The 15,216-nt window shown below is 47.8% G+C and overlaps 1 protein-coding gene across 1 annotated transcript; it reads right to left on the bottom strand.

The window, feature by feature from the left end:
• Positions 1-2,284: 2,284 nt before the first annotated feature.
• Positions 2,285-10,486, bottom strand: LOC133340705 (ubiquitin carboxyl-terminal hydrolase 36-like). Its single transcript, XM_061549095.1, has 14 exons — positions 10,279-10,486; positions 9,824-9,949; positions 8,559-8,735; positions 8,054-8,254; positions 7,395-7,505; positions 7,112-7,214; positions 6,470-6,537; positions 6,172-6,242; positions 5,629-5,702; positions 5,264-5,372; positions 4,786-4,926; positions 4,134-4,234; positions 3,832-3,983; positions 2,285-3,633 (listed from the first exon to the last, which is right to left on the bottom strand). The coding sequence occupies exons 1-14, from the start codon at positions 10,484-10,486 to the stop codon at positions 3,119-3,121; spliced, it is 2,157 nt and encodes a 718-aa protein (XP_061405079.1). The 3' UTR covers positions 2,285-3,118.
• Between the last annotated feature and the right edge of the window lie 4,730 nt (positions 10,487-15,216).

The following is a 15,216-nucleotide window of genomic DNA, read 5'->3' as shown; positions in this document are numbered from 1 at the left end:
TTGGCATTAAGTTACTTTTCTTGGATTTAACAGAATTCCACAATAGCTCTCAATAGCTGTAGCGTTTGAGTTACGATCTTTCACATTTTTTGCGTTGTTAAATCGAATGACTCATTAAACGATAATTAAATGACTACTTAGTGTAGGACAATCATTGAATGTTAAACTAAACTCTGCAGTTTCATTTAATGCTGAGGGTGTTGACAAGCAAAGTAGCGGGTGCGTGGGGTTTAAATTGTCAACTCGTGCCCGCACTGCATCGTGTGGCGGGTTTCTGACAGGAGCAGCATCGCCACGACGCTCTCATTGGCGCTTGGTGAATATCCGTGGCGGGTTCCTTTTCGTTTTTTATTCGTTGAATGAGACGTGACCCTCCCTCACCTGGCCACCCACTTGTGTGTTGTGTGCCTTCAGGTGTCACAGCAGAGCTATTGCAGAGAGATGCTGCGATTATCCTGGCGTGGGCTAAGCCTAGACAGCGGCCCTCTGTCAATCCACAGCGGAGGTAAGAGCCCCCCACTCTATGTCAGTAAATGGGGGGGGTGGGGGGTGTTTAATCATACTTCACCAGTACGAGTTGGTGTGAAGGGGAGGCAGCCCAAATATCTGTTCAGATGTCACTCCGCACCGACGTTAGCCGTGGCCGGGAATCGAACTTTGATGGCAGCTAAGGGCCGTGCCACCGCTTCACGGGTGAACGGGCTGATTAGATGAGACGATGGCGTTGCGTTTCATATCAGTGGCTACTCCTCCACGTGGCTGGGCGATTGAGAAACCACACCCACAGCAGTGCCCCAGTGTACCGGCACCCCCCCAGTGCTGGAGTCAACATTCTCTGGGCCCCGTTTTTCTTCACACGCCGCCCTGGATTTGGGCCCGGCAAGAAGCGCGTCGCCACCAAACGCGTTACGGTCAAATGTTGTAAGCGGCAGGTTTATCTAACTTCATATTTGACGACTTCCTCTTCCAAGACGTCCTGGCCAGTGTGGAGGAGTAGGCCAATTACCCTCACAGGGGCTCTCTGCAGCTCCCTCTCGTGGAGGCCCCATTTGCCGGCAGTGGCGTGAACAACCGCAGGGGCTGTACCTTTACCTTCTATCCACTTTTTATATTCAACATTTAATTAGGTCAGCAAGGCGGTGTTGACCTCTTACCCACACACGTTTCTGACAAGTACAGCAAGTGCACGTGTACACAAGTGTACTCCTGTGCTAGTTGCACGCCACTTCTGCTTTTTGTGTTAAGTTTGTTGTCGTTCCCCCACACCTCAGATTAGCACGGTTGGCTGTGTGTGGTGCTAAAGAAGTTAAACATACACACACGCGCATCCACACACACAAACACGTACACACCCATCAACACACAGACATACAAAGACAAAGAACCCCCGTATAGACAATCAGGCTGTTGGGGCAAGTGCTGTTAGCGAGCACATGCACATACATACACACATACATACACACATAAACACATACACGCACACGTAAACAAACACATGCACACACATCCACACCCATACACACACATACACCCACACACAGACACATACACACACACACACACTGCGATGGCAAAGTAAGAAATGGAAGCGAGACCAGTTTTGTCACGACAAGTATATATTCATTTCAAGTGCAAATACAAAACGAGGTAGACAAAATCTCTGGAAAACATTAATCTCGCTTTCCCTTCCCACACTTTGAGCTGCTTTTGTACAAACGATAAAAACCCCGAGGAGACCGAATTGTCACCGATCTACATTCACGAGTTCAGAAACCGCTATTTCTGGAGGTATCGTGGATGATGGAAATAAAGTGCTTGGCGAAGTTCATCATTTATCCGTACATTTCACGTGGTAACGGCTTGGCGCTACGGTTAGCGTGTCCATTGAAATGTGCACGCCCCGTACATAAAAAAGTAACAGATATGTAGTTTAAAAAATGCCGACGTATTCACAGTTCAATAAATAAATACTTTGCAACAGCGGTTACTTTTTTTAATCCCCGAGACAACGCAAAATAAAAGCCCCGCATTTTACATGAACAGAGACAAGAACCGTACGGGAATACCTTGCACGACCTCACTGAGACCGCACTCCGGCCTCGCGTTGCGGAGGATGCAATCTCGGTCTTCATTTGTAATGGGACAGTTCATTTTGCGGTCACCATCACAATGACGTTCCTGGTGCCAACTCTCTTGACGATTGGCCAGGGAATAAACATCAACCCCAAGACATAATGGGTTGGTGCCGCCTGCATGGATCTTGGCTCCTGTTTCCCAGAATGGCTGGCGTGATTTTAAGCACTTTCGTGCTGGGTGTTTCAAGTCTTCGTGGATTAAAACTTGATTTGAAGCTTTCGTGATTGCATGAATTACTCTTTGGTTATAGTAGGTTTTTACCCTTTAAACTGGTACAAAACTGACACCTTTATACAAGGCATCATGTTTGCAATAACCACAACACAAGCAGTCAAAATGCAAATAAAAAGAAACAACTTTGATAATGATATGCACTGTCCTTGAAGTTGATTGGTCCACACCCGAGACAGCTTTTCTTAGAGCCTAGTCTCCATTGGTGTTGGACCAGAAGACGCCAAAAGGCGTACAACTCAAAAACAGCACACTATCAGAGTATTGAGAGCTCGGGGTAAGCATTTACACTATGAGACCTCCTTTGCCACTGGTAAAGGAGGTCTCATAGTGTAAATACTCTTTGGTTCTTTCGGTAAAGTCACGTAGAAAATAAATAAATTAAATAATAGAATACGACGTTTCGATTGCAACACAAGCAATCGTCATCAGGTAGAAAGCAAACCTAGTGAACTTAAAAATATTTTCTTTCTTCGTGGATTGTGAGGTCAGAGTTGCTTTAAATGTTTTCTATCTCGTCGGACGGCTGTCAGCATTGGACGGGCGTGCATGAGGCCTTGAGCTAGTGATTGCAGCTCTTTATTGTGTTGAGAATGTGGTCGTCGAGTGAGAATGTCGAGTCTAAGGTGATTCCAATGATGTTCAAGTGATTTCAGAGGCTGGTGGTGGAGCCGGCGATGAATACATTTTGGGGGGCGGGCGACGCCATGGTGAGCCTCTGCCTGGTGCCTTCGTAAAATGTCTCTCAAAATTAGTTTGATCTTGAGGGGAAGCAAGAGGTTAGACACGTGATCATGGATTTTAACCAGCGACTTATCTTGGTGGGGCGAGTGCCAGTTGTTACACCGGTGGTGGCTGCTGTGCGACCAGAGTGGCGGTGGCTGTGGTGGGACTGGTGGCGGTGGCTGCTGTTGGACTGGCTGCTGTTGGACTGGCTGCTGTGGGACTGGCTGCTGTTGGACTGGCTGCTGTTGGACTGGCTGCTGTGGGACACGCGGTGGCAGCAGCTGCTGTGGTGCTGACGGCGGCTTCTATGAGACCTGCGGCGGTGGTGGTGGTGGCTGCTGTAGGACTGGCGGTGGTTGCTGGTGGAATGGCAGCGGCTGCTGTGAGATCGGGGTGGTGGTGGTGGCTGCTCTGGGACTAGCGGCAACGGCTGTTGCGTGTCTGGCGTTGCCGGTAGCTGCTGCTGCTGCTGTTCCTGCCGTCGCACTTGCAGTGGCTCCGGCAGTTGTTCCCGTTGGGGCGGTCCGACATCTTGGGTTTCTGGAGATAAAGAAGATGATGGCGCTAAAGTCCAAACCGCTCGACATTGGGAGAATGAAACAAAACCGGTCTAAAGTATAAACAAGAAGATCGCTGTACTTCACCATTCCCTTAATATAAAATGATGCGCTGTCAGGGTGTACATTCTCCCTGGGCATTTCCACGCACACAGGACGGCGTTTCCAATCCATCCTTTACCTTGCGCGCCGGTGAGGAGAGCTGCTGTCCGGTAACTGGGTCCGGGGTCTTCCTTCGCCGAGTGGGGCCGCTTAAGGCACGACCAGGACGTCGCCTTGACGTGCTCCAGCGGGCAGTAGCTCTCCGCTGGCGGCGCGTTCAATTCTGGGGACCTGCATGCACGCACCAACGCGTCGCAAACCGTTAACACCTGCCTTTAAAGGAGACACTGCTGCTCGCACAAGACAATATCTTTCCAGTGAGCTGGTCTGGGGGACGGTTGTAAGTGCAGGTTAAAGTGGAGGGGAGAGAATGTGACTTACCGAATATAGAAGAGCACGTAGGCCTGCTTATTCATCACAGCCTTGGTGTCGACGTGCCGCACGTTGGAGTCGTTCATGCAGCACCATTGTCCATCGCTGATCTGCGCACAGTCAAAGCACAGCTACACTTGGTTACAATGTTTACACAACTGCACCCAGATTCCTCCGTTGATGTAATAACAACACACAATACACACTCTAGACAACAAGTTCGTAAAGAGCATCACCCCATTGTCAGAGCTGCAGAGCGTGCTACGGTTGCTGTGATGGTGCTGAAGTTACGAAACGATCTGCCTGAATATATCACTGCATGGATGACCTTGGACCAATTTCATCAGAATCAGAATCTTTATTTGTACTGAAAGAATTCGATGATCTACGAAGCTCTTAAACAAATGTCCAGTCGGGGCGGGTCAGAAAGTTACAACAACAACAAACAATACAACACCGATTGGAGTGCAAAGTGTAGAAATGCTATGGAAGTCACTAAATACAAATAAAGTATACACTATAAGTAGAAATTGCATGAGTGCATCAAGACGCAAGAACATACACAAGACTTTTAATTATTCTTCCCTATCGGACATTGGTAACATTATGGGCGCATTGCAGATGTGCGTTGTTTTTGTTTGATAGTAACGAATGGAATTACCTTATTGTAGCAATAATAATGACCCCTGTTGGAGTTGGCTCCCTTGTGCACCAGCACCGAGTACAGGGAGTAGATCGCGGGCTCGCCCTGAGATGTTGAGGTGAAGGGTTGCATGTCCAGGTGCTCCGGGTAGGTGATGTTCTACAGGCAGCGCACAGGAGGGGGAGGCAGTGCACAGAGACAAATGTTAGGAGAGGAAACGGCAGGGGTGGTGGGGTGGGCAGCAGAGATGGGCACCATCTCAGTTACGTGTCAAAGTGATGTCGTGATGTCTCGCTAATTTGAGCGTTGAAGATGGTGCTCATCTCCTGTTCATAGCCCTGAGCAAGTGGTGGAAATTCTACAGTCACATGACGGGGGGCGAGTCTCTCTGTCGGACCTATTCCAACATGGAGAGGCATTTTCTCCAGCGTTGAACTGACAAAGGGCTGTCATTAAGTAATTTAATTCGAACGATGTGGAGGGGCGGAATCGTTACCCGGTTGATCTTGACGCCGTAGAGGTTGTACCGCTTGATGGAGACGGTGAGGACGTTGGGCAGGCGGTGGAGAGCCATCGTCTTCGTCGCTTCCCCCTTGCAGCAGCACCTGCACGACAACAACAACGCCAGCCATCGCACGCGTTACCCAACTTTTTAACAATAAGTCTACTCTCTTTTTGTTGTTTGTTAATTTTTCTTAATTTCTTAAAATAAAAAATTGTTACTTTTATTATATATTGTAAGTTATTTTCAATGTATTTACATAAAATTTTATTAAAATATTTTATTATAATTTGATTTAATCTGCAGACTTTTGAAGCTACAAATGATTCCAGGGTGTCAACACACGATGCCCAACTCACATTCCGCAGGTGTATTCGTCCAGCGTCTCCTTGTTAAAAAACTCTTCAAATGCCTCCACAAGATCTGATGAGTTCTGTTGGTCGACAGAGTGAAACGCAAATGAGGACTCTAAGAAGCATTCCATGAACATCTGCAGAATGTTATTGTGACGGCAACTCTGAAAACCCGCATCTTGTATGAAATCGTACGACCAAAAAAAGAGATCACGTACGCTACCGGCAGTGTGTTTGGATGTTAAGTGGCTGATTCAGGTAGGCGTGTGTGTGGTGGATGTTGGCACAGCAGGGAGCACAGGTGGTGCATCGGCCAGTCATCTCGGTCAACCCATGGCACTTGGGTCTGTCCCGTGACCTGCCAGCGGGCGTTCGACACTTCATGTGGCCTTAAAGCGCACTCAGGCTGGCACAAGCACCGTGGTGACATCACCGCCACTTAGTGGCGAATGGGGGTTGTTGTTCACGTATGCGATGTATGTACGTTTAACTTATTTCGCACCGTACGTAGATCTATAACTGTTAATCGATGGCTTCGTCATTGCTTACATTAATATGGAGTGCAATGTCCAGGCACGTGTCAAAGGTGTCGGAGTGGTTGCAGCACTGCATGCACTCCACTGCAAAACACAAGCACACACGCATTAGGAAGGGACGTCACATGTTACTTAGTAAAACTAAATGCACGCTCCCCACTGACATTGGTAATTGGTAGTTTTCACCAACTGGTTATTCTGTGTTACACGTGCGTGAGAGTGCAAATGCTGCGACGCGAGCACGTCTACACTGTGATGGTGCACTTGCTGCTCGCGGTTAACAAGTTTCTAGAGGAGTGTGCACAACTCACCACGTGATCGAAGGTAACCCCCGAAGATCTGATAAATGAGCGTGGTAGCCTCCGTGTATCTGTCCAGCCTGCCAGTCACAGAGAACGACACCACACGGTGGTTACAGCAGCAGCAGTAGTAACACCTTTACCGGATGCACACGCGTGTGTGAGAGTTACACCATTGCCCGAGCTGTCGATTCACTCTTTCCCTTCAGCACTGCAACGCGTGCTCTGTGGCAACGAAACGTGGTCGCGTCTGCACAGGGCAGCCACCTTCACGGAACAGCCACAGAGCTGGGGGGAAAGCTGGCAGCCATCACGCGGTGCTGTTGCCCGGCGCTTTTGTTGTGCTCGGCGTGCCACGTGCCGCTCGTCAACACGAGGAATGTCGTCACGGGGACACCGCACATCGAGACATCAATTTCCCGATATTTATCGGCAATGTGAAATGCACAAACAAAAGATGGCCCACGTCAGGGCCAAGGTGAAAGAACCGTGGTGTCAGCAGGGCCGGTCCTCTGCATCTCCCAGGTGTTCACACAAAAGTGTGAGTAGCTTTTCACAGACGTTGAAGTACAATCGTGCAGAAAACCGAGAGGAAGCCGTGAGGTACCAAACTGCAGAACGACTGCCGCATGTTGACTGGCGCGCAGTACTCACTCGCTGTGGCCATAGAGGCATGAGGCTTGCATGCCATCTACCACGTATCGCAGAAACTCGTGGGCATCTTCCTGTCTCCCAATGCGCAGGTGTTTGGCGATGCCTGCAGAGAAATGGACATGGGGACAAAGTGACAGGTACAGGATCTGATGACATCCTTAAAGAGCTCCCCAACATATATGGCAAAAGGAGTGGTGCAAAGGACTTGGAACACAGATGGAGAAAGATCGCGGGGGATAACTTCTCCTGCGAGTGCAAGTGTGAACGTAGTATTGGGACTCACGCGTGATGTTCTTAGTTATGACCTTGGGTGTCAGCACTCTCTGCGAGTTGTTGAACGTGCTGACAATGTGATGCTCCATGACACACATCAGGCAAAAGTCGCTCTGTTGGCCTGCGAACGAGAGCACAGGTGGCACAATCCGTCAGCGCACGCCACTTGCACTCAGCCCAGCTGGGGAGTAACAAGAAAGGCTAGAATCCTGGCACCAGCAACAATCGCAATGAATGTTGCGTCTAAGTACCAATTGCATCACATCTGTCAGACCTATTAAAAATTATCGCCACATGTGCTCGTGTTTATCAAAATCATAATATTTATACTGGTGGAATCCGATAAGCTAAGAGGTTTTGTTTAAAAAATGTCGAGTAGGGGCACTGGGTCAGAACATTACAACACCAAACAATACAAAAAACGATCAGAGTACAAGGTATTGGAAAGGTAAACAAATCACCTTTTAAAAATCTACAAATAAAACTAAACTTTTTTTTCATCTTCCCAGATAAAGCCCACTGAGCTATTAGCTTCTTCAGAAGCGACCTGGACCACAAATGATGGCTCAACGAAGTGGCTTATCACGTGGGAAATGTATCGCAGCAAAATAACTGACATAATAACCTAACCCATGGGTAAACGAGAGTGCCAGGGGGGAGGGTACTTACAGGTGCTGCAGTGCTCTTGCAGCAGCAGGTAGTTGGCGAGCGGCGGCGTGTAGGCGAGGCACTGCAGCGTGGCGTTGAGGAAGCAGGTGTTCCCCAGGTTGCGCAGGCCGGCACCCTTGCAGACGTCGCTCTCCCACCGGAGGTTCAGCCGCTCCGGTGCAAACAACGAGAGCCGTGCCGCTGGAATGCCGTCGTCCTCCTCTGCACAAAGGGTCGGATGCCGGTGTCATCGCAGAGCGCTGCACTGCCGATGGGGCTGGCGTGGATATTCAGTAGCCCCAGCCAGCACCCGTACTGCTACTCTTAACCAGAAATATTTTTCTCCACATTTAAGTGTCAGGTTCAAGTTCGCGAAAAATATAATTTGCCTGTCACGTTGGCTGCTGGGTGTTTTGAGCTCCCCGTGTTACTCGTGAATGGCAACAGCAGTGGCTCCAAAGCGGCCCTTGCGTTGGTGGCTGCCACCCTAATGAGATGCCACGACGTCGCGTGATTGCACACTCACCTTGGGGTGCAGGCACAGACACGCTGATGTTCTCTGTGGCTGGTACAGGGGAGGGCTCCGGCCGGCCATGGGGAAGGCAGCAGGGTTGCGTGCAGAGCCACTCGTCGGCCGCCGGCAGCACCTCGTTGGACGAGGTGGGGGCCAAGACCGTGAGGTCGTTGCCGGACGAGGTGCCCTCTGCTCCGCACGCCACAGTCGTGGTTGGGTCCTGCCACACAACGTAGTCAACACATCCACAATTACTCCTCCCATCTGGACTGGGATCCCAACACACGTGGGACTGTTTTATCACCAAAAGAAATACAATTTTAGTCCATGAACCTATGGGCGATCTGCATGAATTGTCTCAGAAGCAAAAATATATTTACAGTATACACCTGTATTTTTAAAGTAACCCCAAACTCACTTTAACTCGTAAAATATTATATGAAGAACGGCCATTGACTAAAGATGAACTAATTCAATTTGTTGTTATGCATGCGAGAGAGAAGGCAGCTGTAGTTTAAAAGAGATCATAAATGCATTTCAGAAGATAAATCGAGCATTCATGTTAATCAAATTCATTTTTAACATTTGTTAAAATTAAACAAAATAATCCTCCGTGATTTGTTCAAATAAATACACTAATCCTGATTTTTCGGCCACCCTCTTACAAACGACGTCATGAAGGGCCAACTGTGATGTGCTCTGAAAAAGGGGCATTAACTGAAACGTCGCTTTTATATATTTAAGAATACTTTATATATGTAAAACACGTTTTTATCAAAGTCAGAATATTTATACGGGAGGAATCCGATGAGCTATAAAGCTCTTTTTCACAGATGTCCAGTCGGGGCGGGTAAGAATGTTACAACAACGAACAACACAAACATCATAGGAGTGCAAAAAACAAGTTGGCCCAAAAGTTAAGACACAGGGTTACTTAATTTATCTTAACACTGACATTACATAGTTCTCATTATTTGTTCTTAAAGTTAACAATTTAACTATCATTAATTTTGATAACATCCTCTGTGACTAGTTCAAATAAATACGGTAACTCTGTGTCCTGACTTTTGGGGCAATTTTATATAGGCGACGTTATGTAATTGATGTGATGTGCTCTGCAGAAGGGCCATTATCTGAAACGTCGCCTATCATTGTCCTGTAACAATTCCCCCCACTCGTGCACTCCCAGCGTTGTGATTGGCTGAGTGGCACCAGCGGGCCCCGCCCCGCCCGCCACCCGGGGCCCCGCCCCCTCACCTGAGGCTCCGCCCCCAGACGCGGCCCCGCCGCCGCCTGCGCGGCTCCCGTCAGCTCCGGCACGGCGACCCGCGCCGCGCCTCGGGCTTCATCCGGGGAGGGGGTCCCGGGCACAGCCCCGCGGGATCCCTCGCGGGGGTCATCATCTGCAAGAAGCAGAAGCACAGCGATCACATTTCGTACTTCGGACAAACACACGGCTCTACATTTCCCACGAAAGTTTAACATGGCACTGTTCAGTAGCCCCAACCAGCAGCACCCGTGCTGCTACTCTTAACCAGAAAGATGTTGCTCCACATTAAAGTTTAAATCTCAAGGTAGCGAAAAATGTGATGCGCCTGTCACGTTGGCTGCTGGGTGTTTAGAGCTCCTCGTGTTACTCGTGAACGGCAACAGCAGTGGCTCCAAAGCGGCCCATGCATTGGTGGCCGCCACCCTAACGAGAGGCCACGAGGTCGCGTGGTCGCACGCTCACCTTGGGGTGCAGGCAGCACAGACACGCTGATGTTTTCTCGTGCTGTGGCTGGCACCGGGGAGGGTTCCGGCAGGCCATGGGGAAGGCAGCTGGGTTGGGAGCAGAGCCTCTCGTCTGCCGCCGCCAGCACCTCGTTGGACGAGGTGGGGGCCAAGACCGTGAGGTCGTTGCCGGACGAGGTGCCCTCTGCTCCGCACGCCACAGTCATGGTTGGGTCCTGCCACACAACGTAGTCAAAACATCGACAATTGCTCCTCCCATCTTGACTTGGATCCCAACACACGTGGGACTATTTTATCACCAAAAGAAATACAATTTTAGTCCACGACCCGATGGACAACCTGCATCAAATGTCTCAAATATATAAACATAATCTATTTTTAAAGGAACCCCAAGCTCACTTTAACTCGCCAAATATTCTATGAAGAAGGGGCCATTGACTAAAGACGAACGATTTCAGTTCGTCGTTACGTATGCAAAAGAAGGAAGCTGTAAACTTTTTAAAGATATTAACTTAATTTCAAAAGATAATTCGTGCATTAATCTTGAACTAAATAACAATCTGTTATTTGTTAACACAATTATAACCCGATGTGTCCTGATTTTTGGGCCAGCCTCTTATTAGCGACGTCATGAAGGACTAACTGTGACGTGCTCTGAAGCAGGGCCAGTGCCTGAAACGTCACCTGTTATATATTTAATCATACAGTATATATTTCGATTTAAAGCTTTCGTGACTGTAGGGATTCATCTTTTTGGTTCTTTACATTAATTACAGATAATAATAATAATAATGTGTAATTAATGTATACTGTATGGTAAAGTCACGTAGAAGGGAAGTAATAAAATAATAAAAATAAAACATAAAATAATTCTCACGACGTTTCGGCCACAACGCAAGCAGCCGTCCTCAGGTGAAGAACAGGTCTGTCGAGAAGACAGAGTCTGAATGACAACCCCAGGCTTGGAGCGTCTTTTTAAGCTGGGTTGGAGGGGGGGAAGAGCGCCTTGACAAAATAGTTTGCATATCAAGAGGAATTTAGCATATTTATGTAAAATGCGTAGGAGGTGGGCTGGGGGGTTTCAAAGTCATATTATGCCCATGCATTATGCAGGATTAGCAGCATCAAAGGGAGGGGGTAGGGGGTAGCATTAACAAAGGGAGGGAATGTTAATGCTACCCCCTACCCCCTCCCTTTGATGCTGCTTATCCTGCATAATGCATGGGCATAATATGACTTTGAAACCCCCCAGCCCACCTCCTACGCATTTCCCATAAATATGATAAATTCCTATTGATATGCAAATTATTTTGTCAAGGCGCTCTTCTTCCACCTCCAACCCAGCTTATATATATGCTAAATTCCTCTTGATAGGCTTAGATTAAAATTGTGACTAATTATTCGTTTGTTGTGAGACGAAAAATCAATGTTCTCCCTAAATATCCCCTGTGTTTGTATTTTATCTTTGCGTTTTGACACCCTCTATTATTGAATAATAAATAAACTATTCAGTTAATTTGTGCGAGATAATAGTTTTTTTTTTTACTTCCAATAGAAATTGAAATAAAGGAGCAGAATCTGCTTTGAATTTGAACTCAGTGCAGTTCCACTTTGATGACTTTTGCTCGCACTTACGGTGAAGATTTGTTAAAATGAGTGAACACCGACCTTTCCCCTTGCGATCAATAATCAATATTCACTTTTTTTAATTCACATCAATTCAGAATCCAGTAAGTTATTGTAACTGAACAGGGGCGTCCACCCCTTCATGAAGTTGAACCAGGCAGCCGCATGGGGCCCCAAGTTAAGTGGGGCGCCAAAAATTCGAGCAAAACACATTCCTGCGGAGGGAGCTGGTAGTAACGGTCAATGGCCAGGGTCAACGGCAGCGTGGTGTATTCCGCAAATATGCCCGACTGTGAGGGCAGGCACAAGCCGGTGTGAGTAGTTTAAACGTTGATACAGGTTGGCACAACAGGTTCCACACTGCCCACCAGGGATTATTTGTCTGTCGTGCATCAGAATGCAGCCCACCCATGCCCCTCCCCACCGACCGCCGAGCAAGGCCACGATTGGTTGAGGATGTCGGGGAGGGTGGGGGGAAGGTAAACACGCCCAATCATCCAACTTCCCTCCCCCCCCAAAACGCCGAGCGGGGCGGCCACTGGTAGAGGTGGGGTGTAAACACGCCCACTCATGCAATCCCCTCCTTACAGAACACCGAGCAACGCCGCGATTGGTTGACGATGTCGGGGAGGGTGGGGGGGAAGGGTAAACATGCCCACTCATCCAACTGCCCCCCCCCGAACGCCACGCTGAGTGTGAGAGTGTGTGTGTGTGAGTCTGAGAGTGTGAAAGTAAGTGTTTGTTTGAGTCTGAGAGTGTGAGAGTGTGTGTGTGTTAGTCTGAGAATGTGAGAGTGAGTCTGAGAGTGTAAGGGTGAGTGTGTGTGTGAGTCTGAGAGTGTGAGATGTCAGTGTCTGTTTGCGTTTGAGCGTGAGTGTATGTGTGTGTGAGTCTGAGACTGTGAGAGTGAGTGTGTGTGAGTCTGAGAGTGTGAGAGTTTGTGTGTGTGTGAGTTTGACAGTGTGAGAGTGAGTGTATGTGTGTGTGAGTCTTAGTTACCTAGAGTGTTATACAGGTAGGAACAACAGGTTCCACATTGCCCACCAGGGATTATTTGTCTGTCTGTCGTGCATATCCGGAATTCTGCCCACCCATGCACCTCCCCGAGGCCTCGGCAAGGTAAGGTAAAAGTTAAAAAGTAAAAACAACGAGCCTACCTTTACCCTACCTTTTACCTTACCACAATACAATCACTCTACCCTTACCTTTTACCCTTTAGCAGGTAAGGTAAAAGCAAGAGCCTACCTTTTACCCTTACCCCATACAAATTACCCGATTAGAGGGTAATTACTAGGGTACTACACATGAAAAAGGTTTATAACGGTAAATGCTAGATAGCGCGCTATATTCATATAGAGTACTCTCGATGATTCCAATTTTACACGCTTGTCATTGTTGTCGTTGTCGTCATTGTCATCGCTGTCGTATCCTCAAATCTTGTAACTCAATTTTAACCCACTTCCTAATGTGGTATCGACTGCACACTTGGTATACTTATGGCATACTGATGACAATACTATATTCTATCATGAAAATTTTTTTTACATGATTTTTAATATGTTATGTTTCGGCTTGGGTCTAATTGTCCACGCTCAACTGACGTTGGCTGTAAATCACCACGGTCCCTTACGTTATGGCAAGCTTCGGGGCCACTTCCTGGAGTCGTGGAGTTCTGTTATTACTCGTACATTTAATGAAAGCGTGTTTAAAAAAATATTTTGTAATATTACTTATTAAATGGAGGCCATGGACTGCGCCATGGAGCTTTTAGCGGTAAACAAGGTACCGTATTTACCGGGTAATACTTCGCGCTACATTTACCCTACCGGGTAATTCTTCCGAGCTACCTTTACCCTACCCTTGACCTTACCCCTTGGCATGTTGACACCTTTACTCTTTTACCCGGTAAAAAGGGTAAATTACCTTACCTTGCTGAGGCCTACTCCCCACCGAACACCGAGCTACGCCGCGATTGGTTGGCGATGTCGGGGAGGGTGGGGGGGAAGGGTAAACACGCCCACTCATCCAACTGCCCCCCCCCCTGAACGGCGCGCTGTCCAACCAAGTTCCTACCTGCCCACTCCGAAGGAACGTGTTAAGGGCACCACGGGGTGAGCAGCCCCTCCCCACCCAGCCCCACCCCTCCCACCTCCCACCCTCCCTACCTAGCCCCGCCCTCGCCACCCAGCCCCTCCCTCCGAACCCAGCTCCTCCCTGCACGACGGACGGACAAAATAATCCCCTGTGGGCTGGTGTAACCAGGAGGTTACTACCAGTAAAAATACAAATAAAATAACGACGATGTCATTATTTCAATTCCTGTGCGCATACAGCGGGAATATGAATTACAATTCACTTCTCAACATTCCTGAGAATGTATTGGTTGGACAGACGGGCGAACGGACAGACCGAATCATTATTCCTCTGTTTAAAAAAAATCCGCTTAAAACATTAAGTTATCATCATACCTAAAATCGGGGGATAATGTTTCCCAGTTTACCAGAAACCTCAGCCTGGATCTGGCCTTGGGGTTTGGGGCGCCCATTGGGTGGTTGGCCGAGGGCGTTGCCAGTTGCTGGCAGCAGCTGCTCTAGGGCCGCTCCTCTCACTGAGTGCAAATTCATTTTGGTAAAAGCGATTTTTTGCTCACGTTTTGAGCGAAAATTGGTGAACACAACGACGCGTCCTTCCGGGTTATAAACAGCTCATTTTTTAGTATTCACATAAATAGGGAATCCAGTAAGTCAATACATAAAATAATAATAATGTAATAATTACCACAACAATTGCGCATTTGCAACAAACATAAATCAAGAACTGCGTGTTTACATTGTTTCATTCACTCTCACAGGTGAGAAAAAAATAAAAGTTTGCAAAACTAATTTTCGATTGATACTTTTCGTTTACTTTCTTCCCGACAGAAAGGAAACTCCAACAGCTATTAGAATGATGAAGGTGATTTACAATTTTTCATTCTTTATTTTCAGGTTTGTTATACATTACTCTCGGAGAAGATAAAATTACATTCGGTACGTCACATTCCGTAATTTTGAGTTCATTCAGATGAATCCAGAAGAGTCGCAGACGAAAGAAGACGACGATTAAACGGAGGAAGACGGCAGAGGTGGCGTCATCGACAAAGTCACAACACAGTGGATCGTTTACGACGTGAAAATACCCGTCACGTGACGGGCAATTACGCGATGCTCCTCACCAGGACTAAAGCGGGAAGTTATTTTTCCCCAATAACATTCCTTAAATAATGATCAAATAGAGCAAGTCAAGATCTATAAGTATCTTGGGGTCATCC

Source organism: Lethenteron reissneri, chromosome 10 (genome assembly GCF_015708825.2).
Source record: "Lethenteron reissneri isolate LAM-NWPU_2019-01 chromosome 10, ASM1570882v1, whole genome shotgun sequence".
In the NCBI taxonomy this organism is placed as follows: Eukaryota; Metazoa; Chordata; class Hyperoartia; order Petromyzontiformes; family Petromyzontidae; genus Lethenteron; species Lethenteron reissneri.
Note: the sequence above shows the minus strand (reverse complement) of the source record. Positions and strands in the feature narration are given on the sequence as shown.

Coding starts and splice junctions, on each gene's coding strand:
- LOC133340705 (XM_061549095.1), bottom strand. CDS start 10,486: ATGACTGTGGCGTGCGGAGCAGAGGGCACCTCGTCCGGCAACGACCTC. Junction 6,243..6,469: donor GGGTTACCTTCGATCACGTG/GTGAGTTGTGCA, acceptor TGTGTTTTGCAG/TGGAGTGCATGCAGTGCTGC. Junction 4,927..5,263: donor ACGGCGTCAAGATCAACCGG/GTAACGATTCCG, acceptor CGCTGCCTGTAG/AACATCACCTACCCGGAGCA.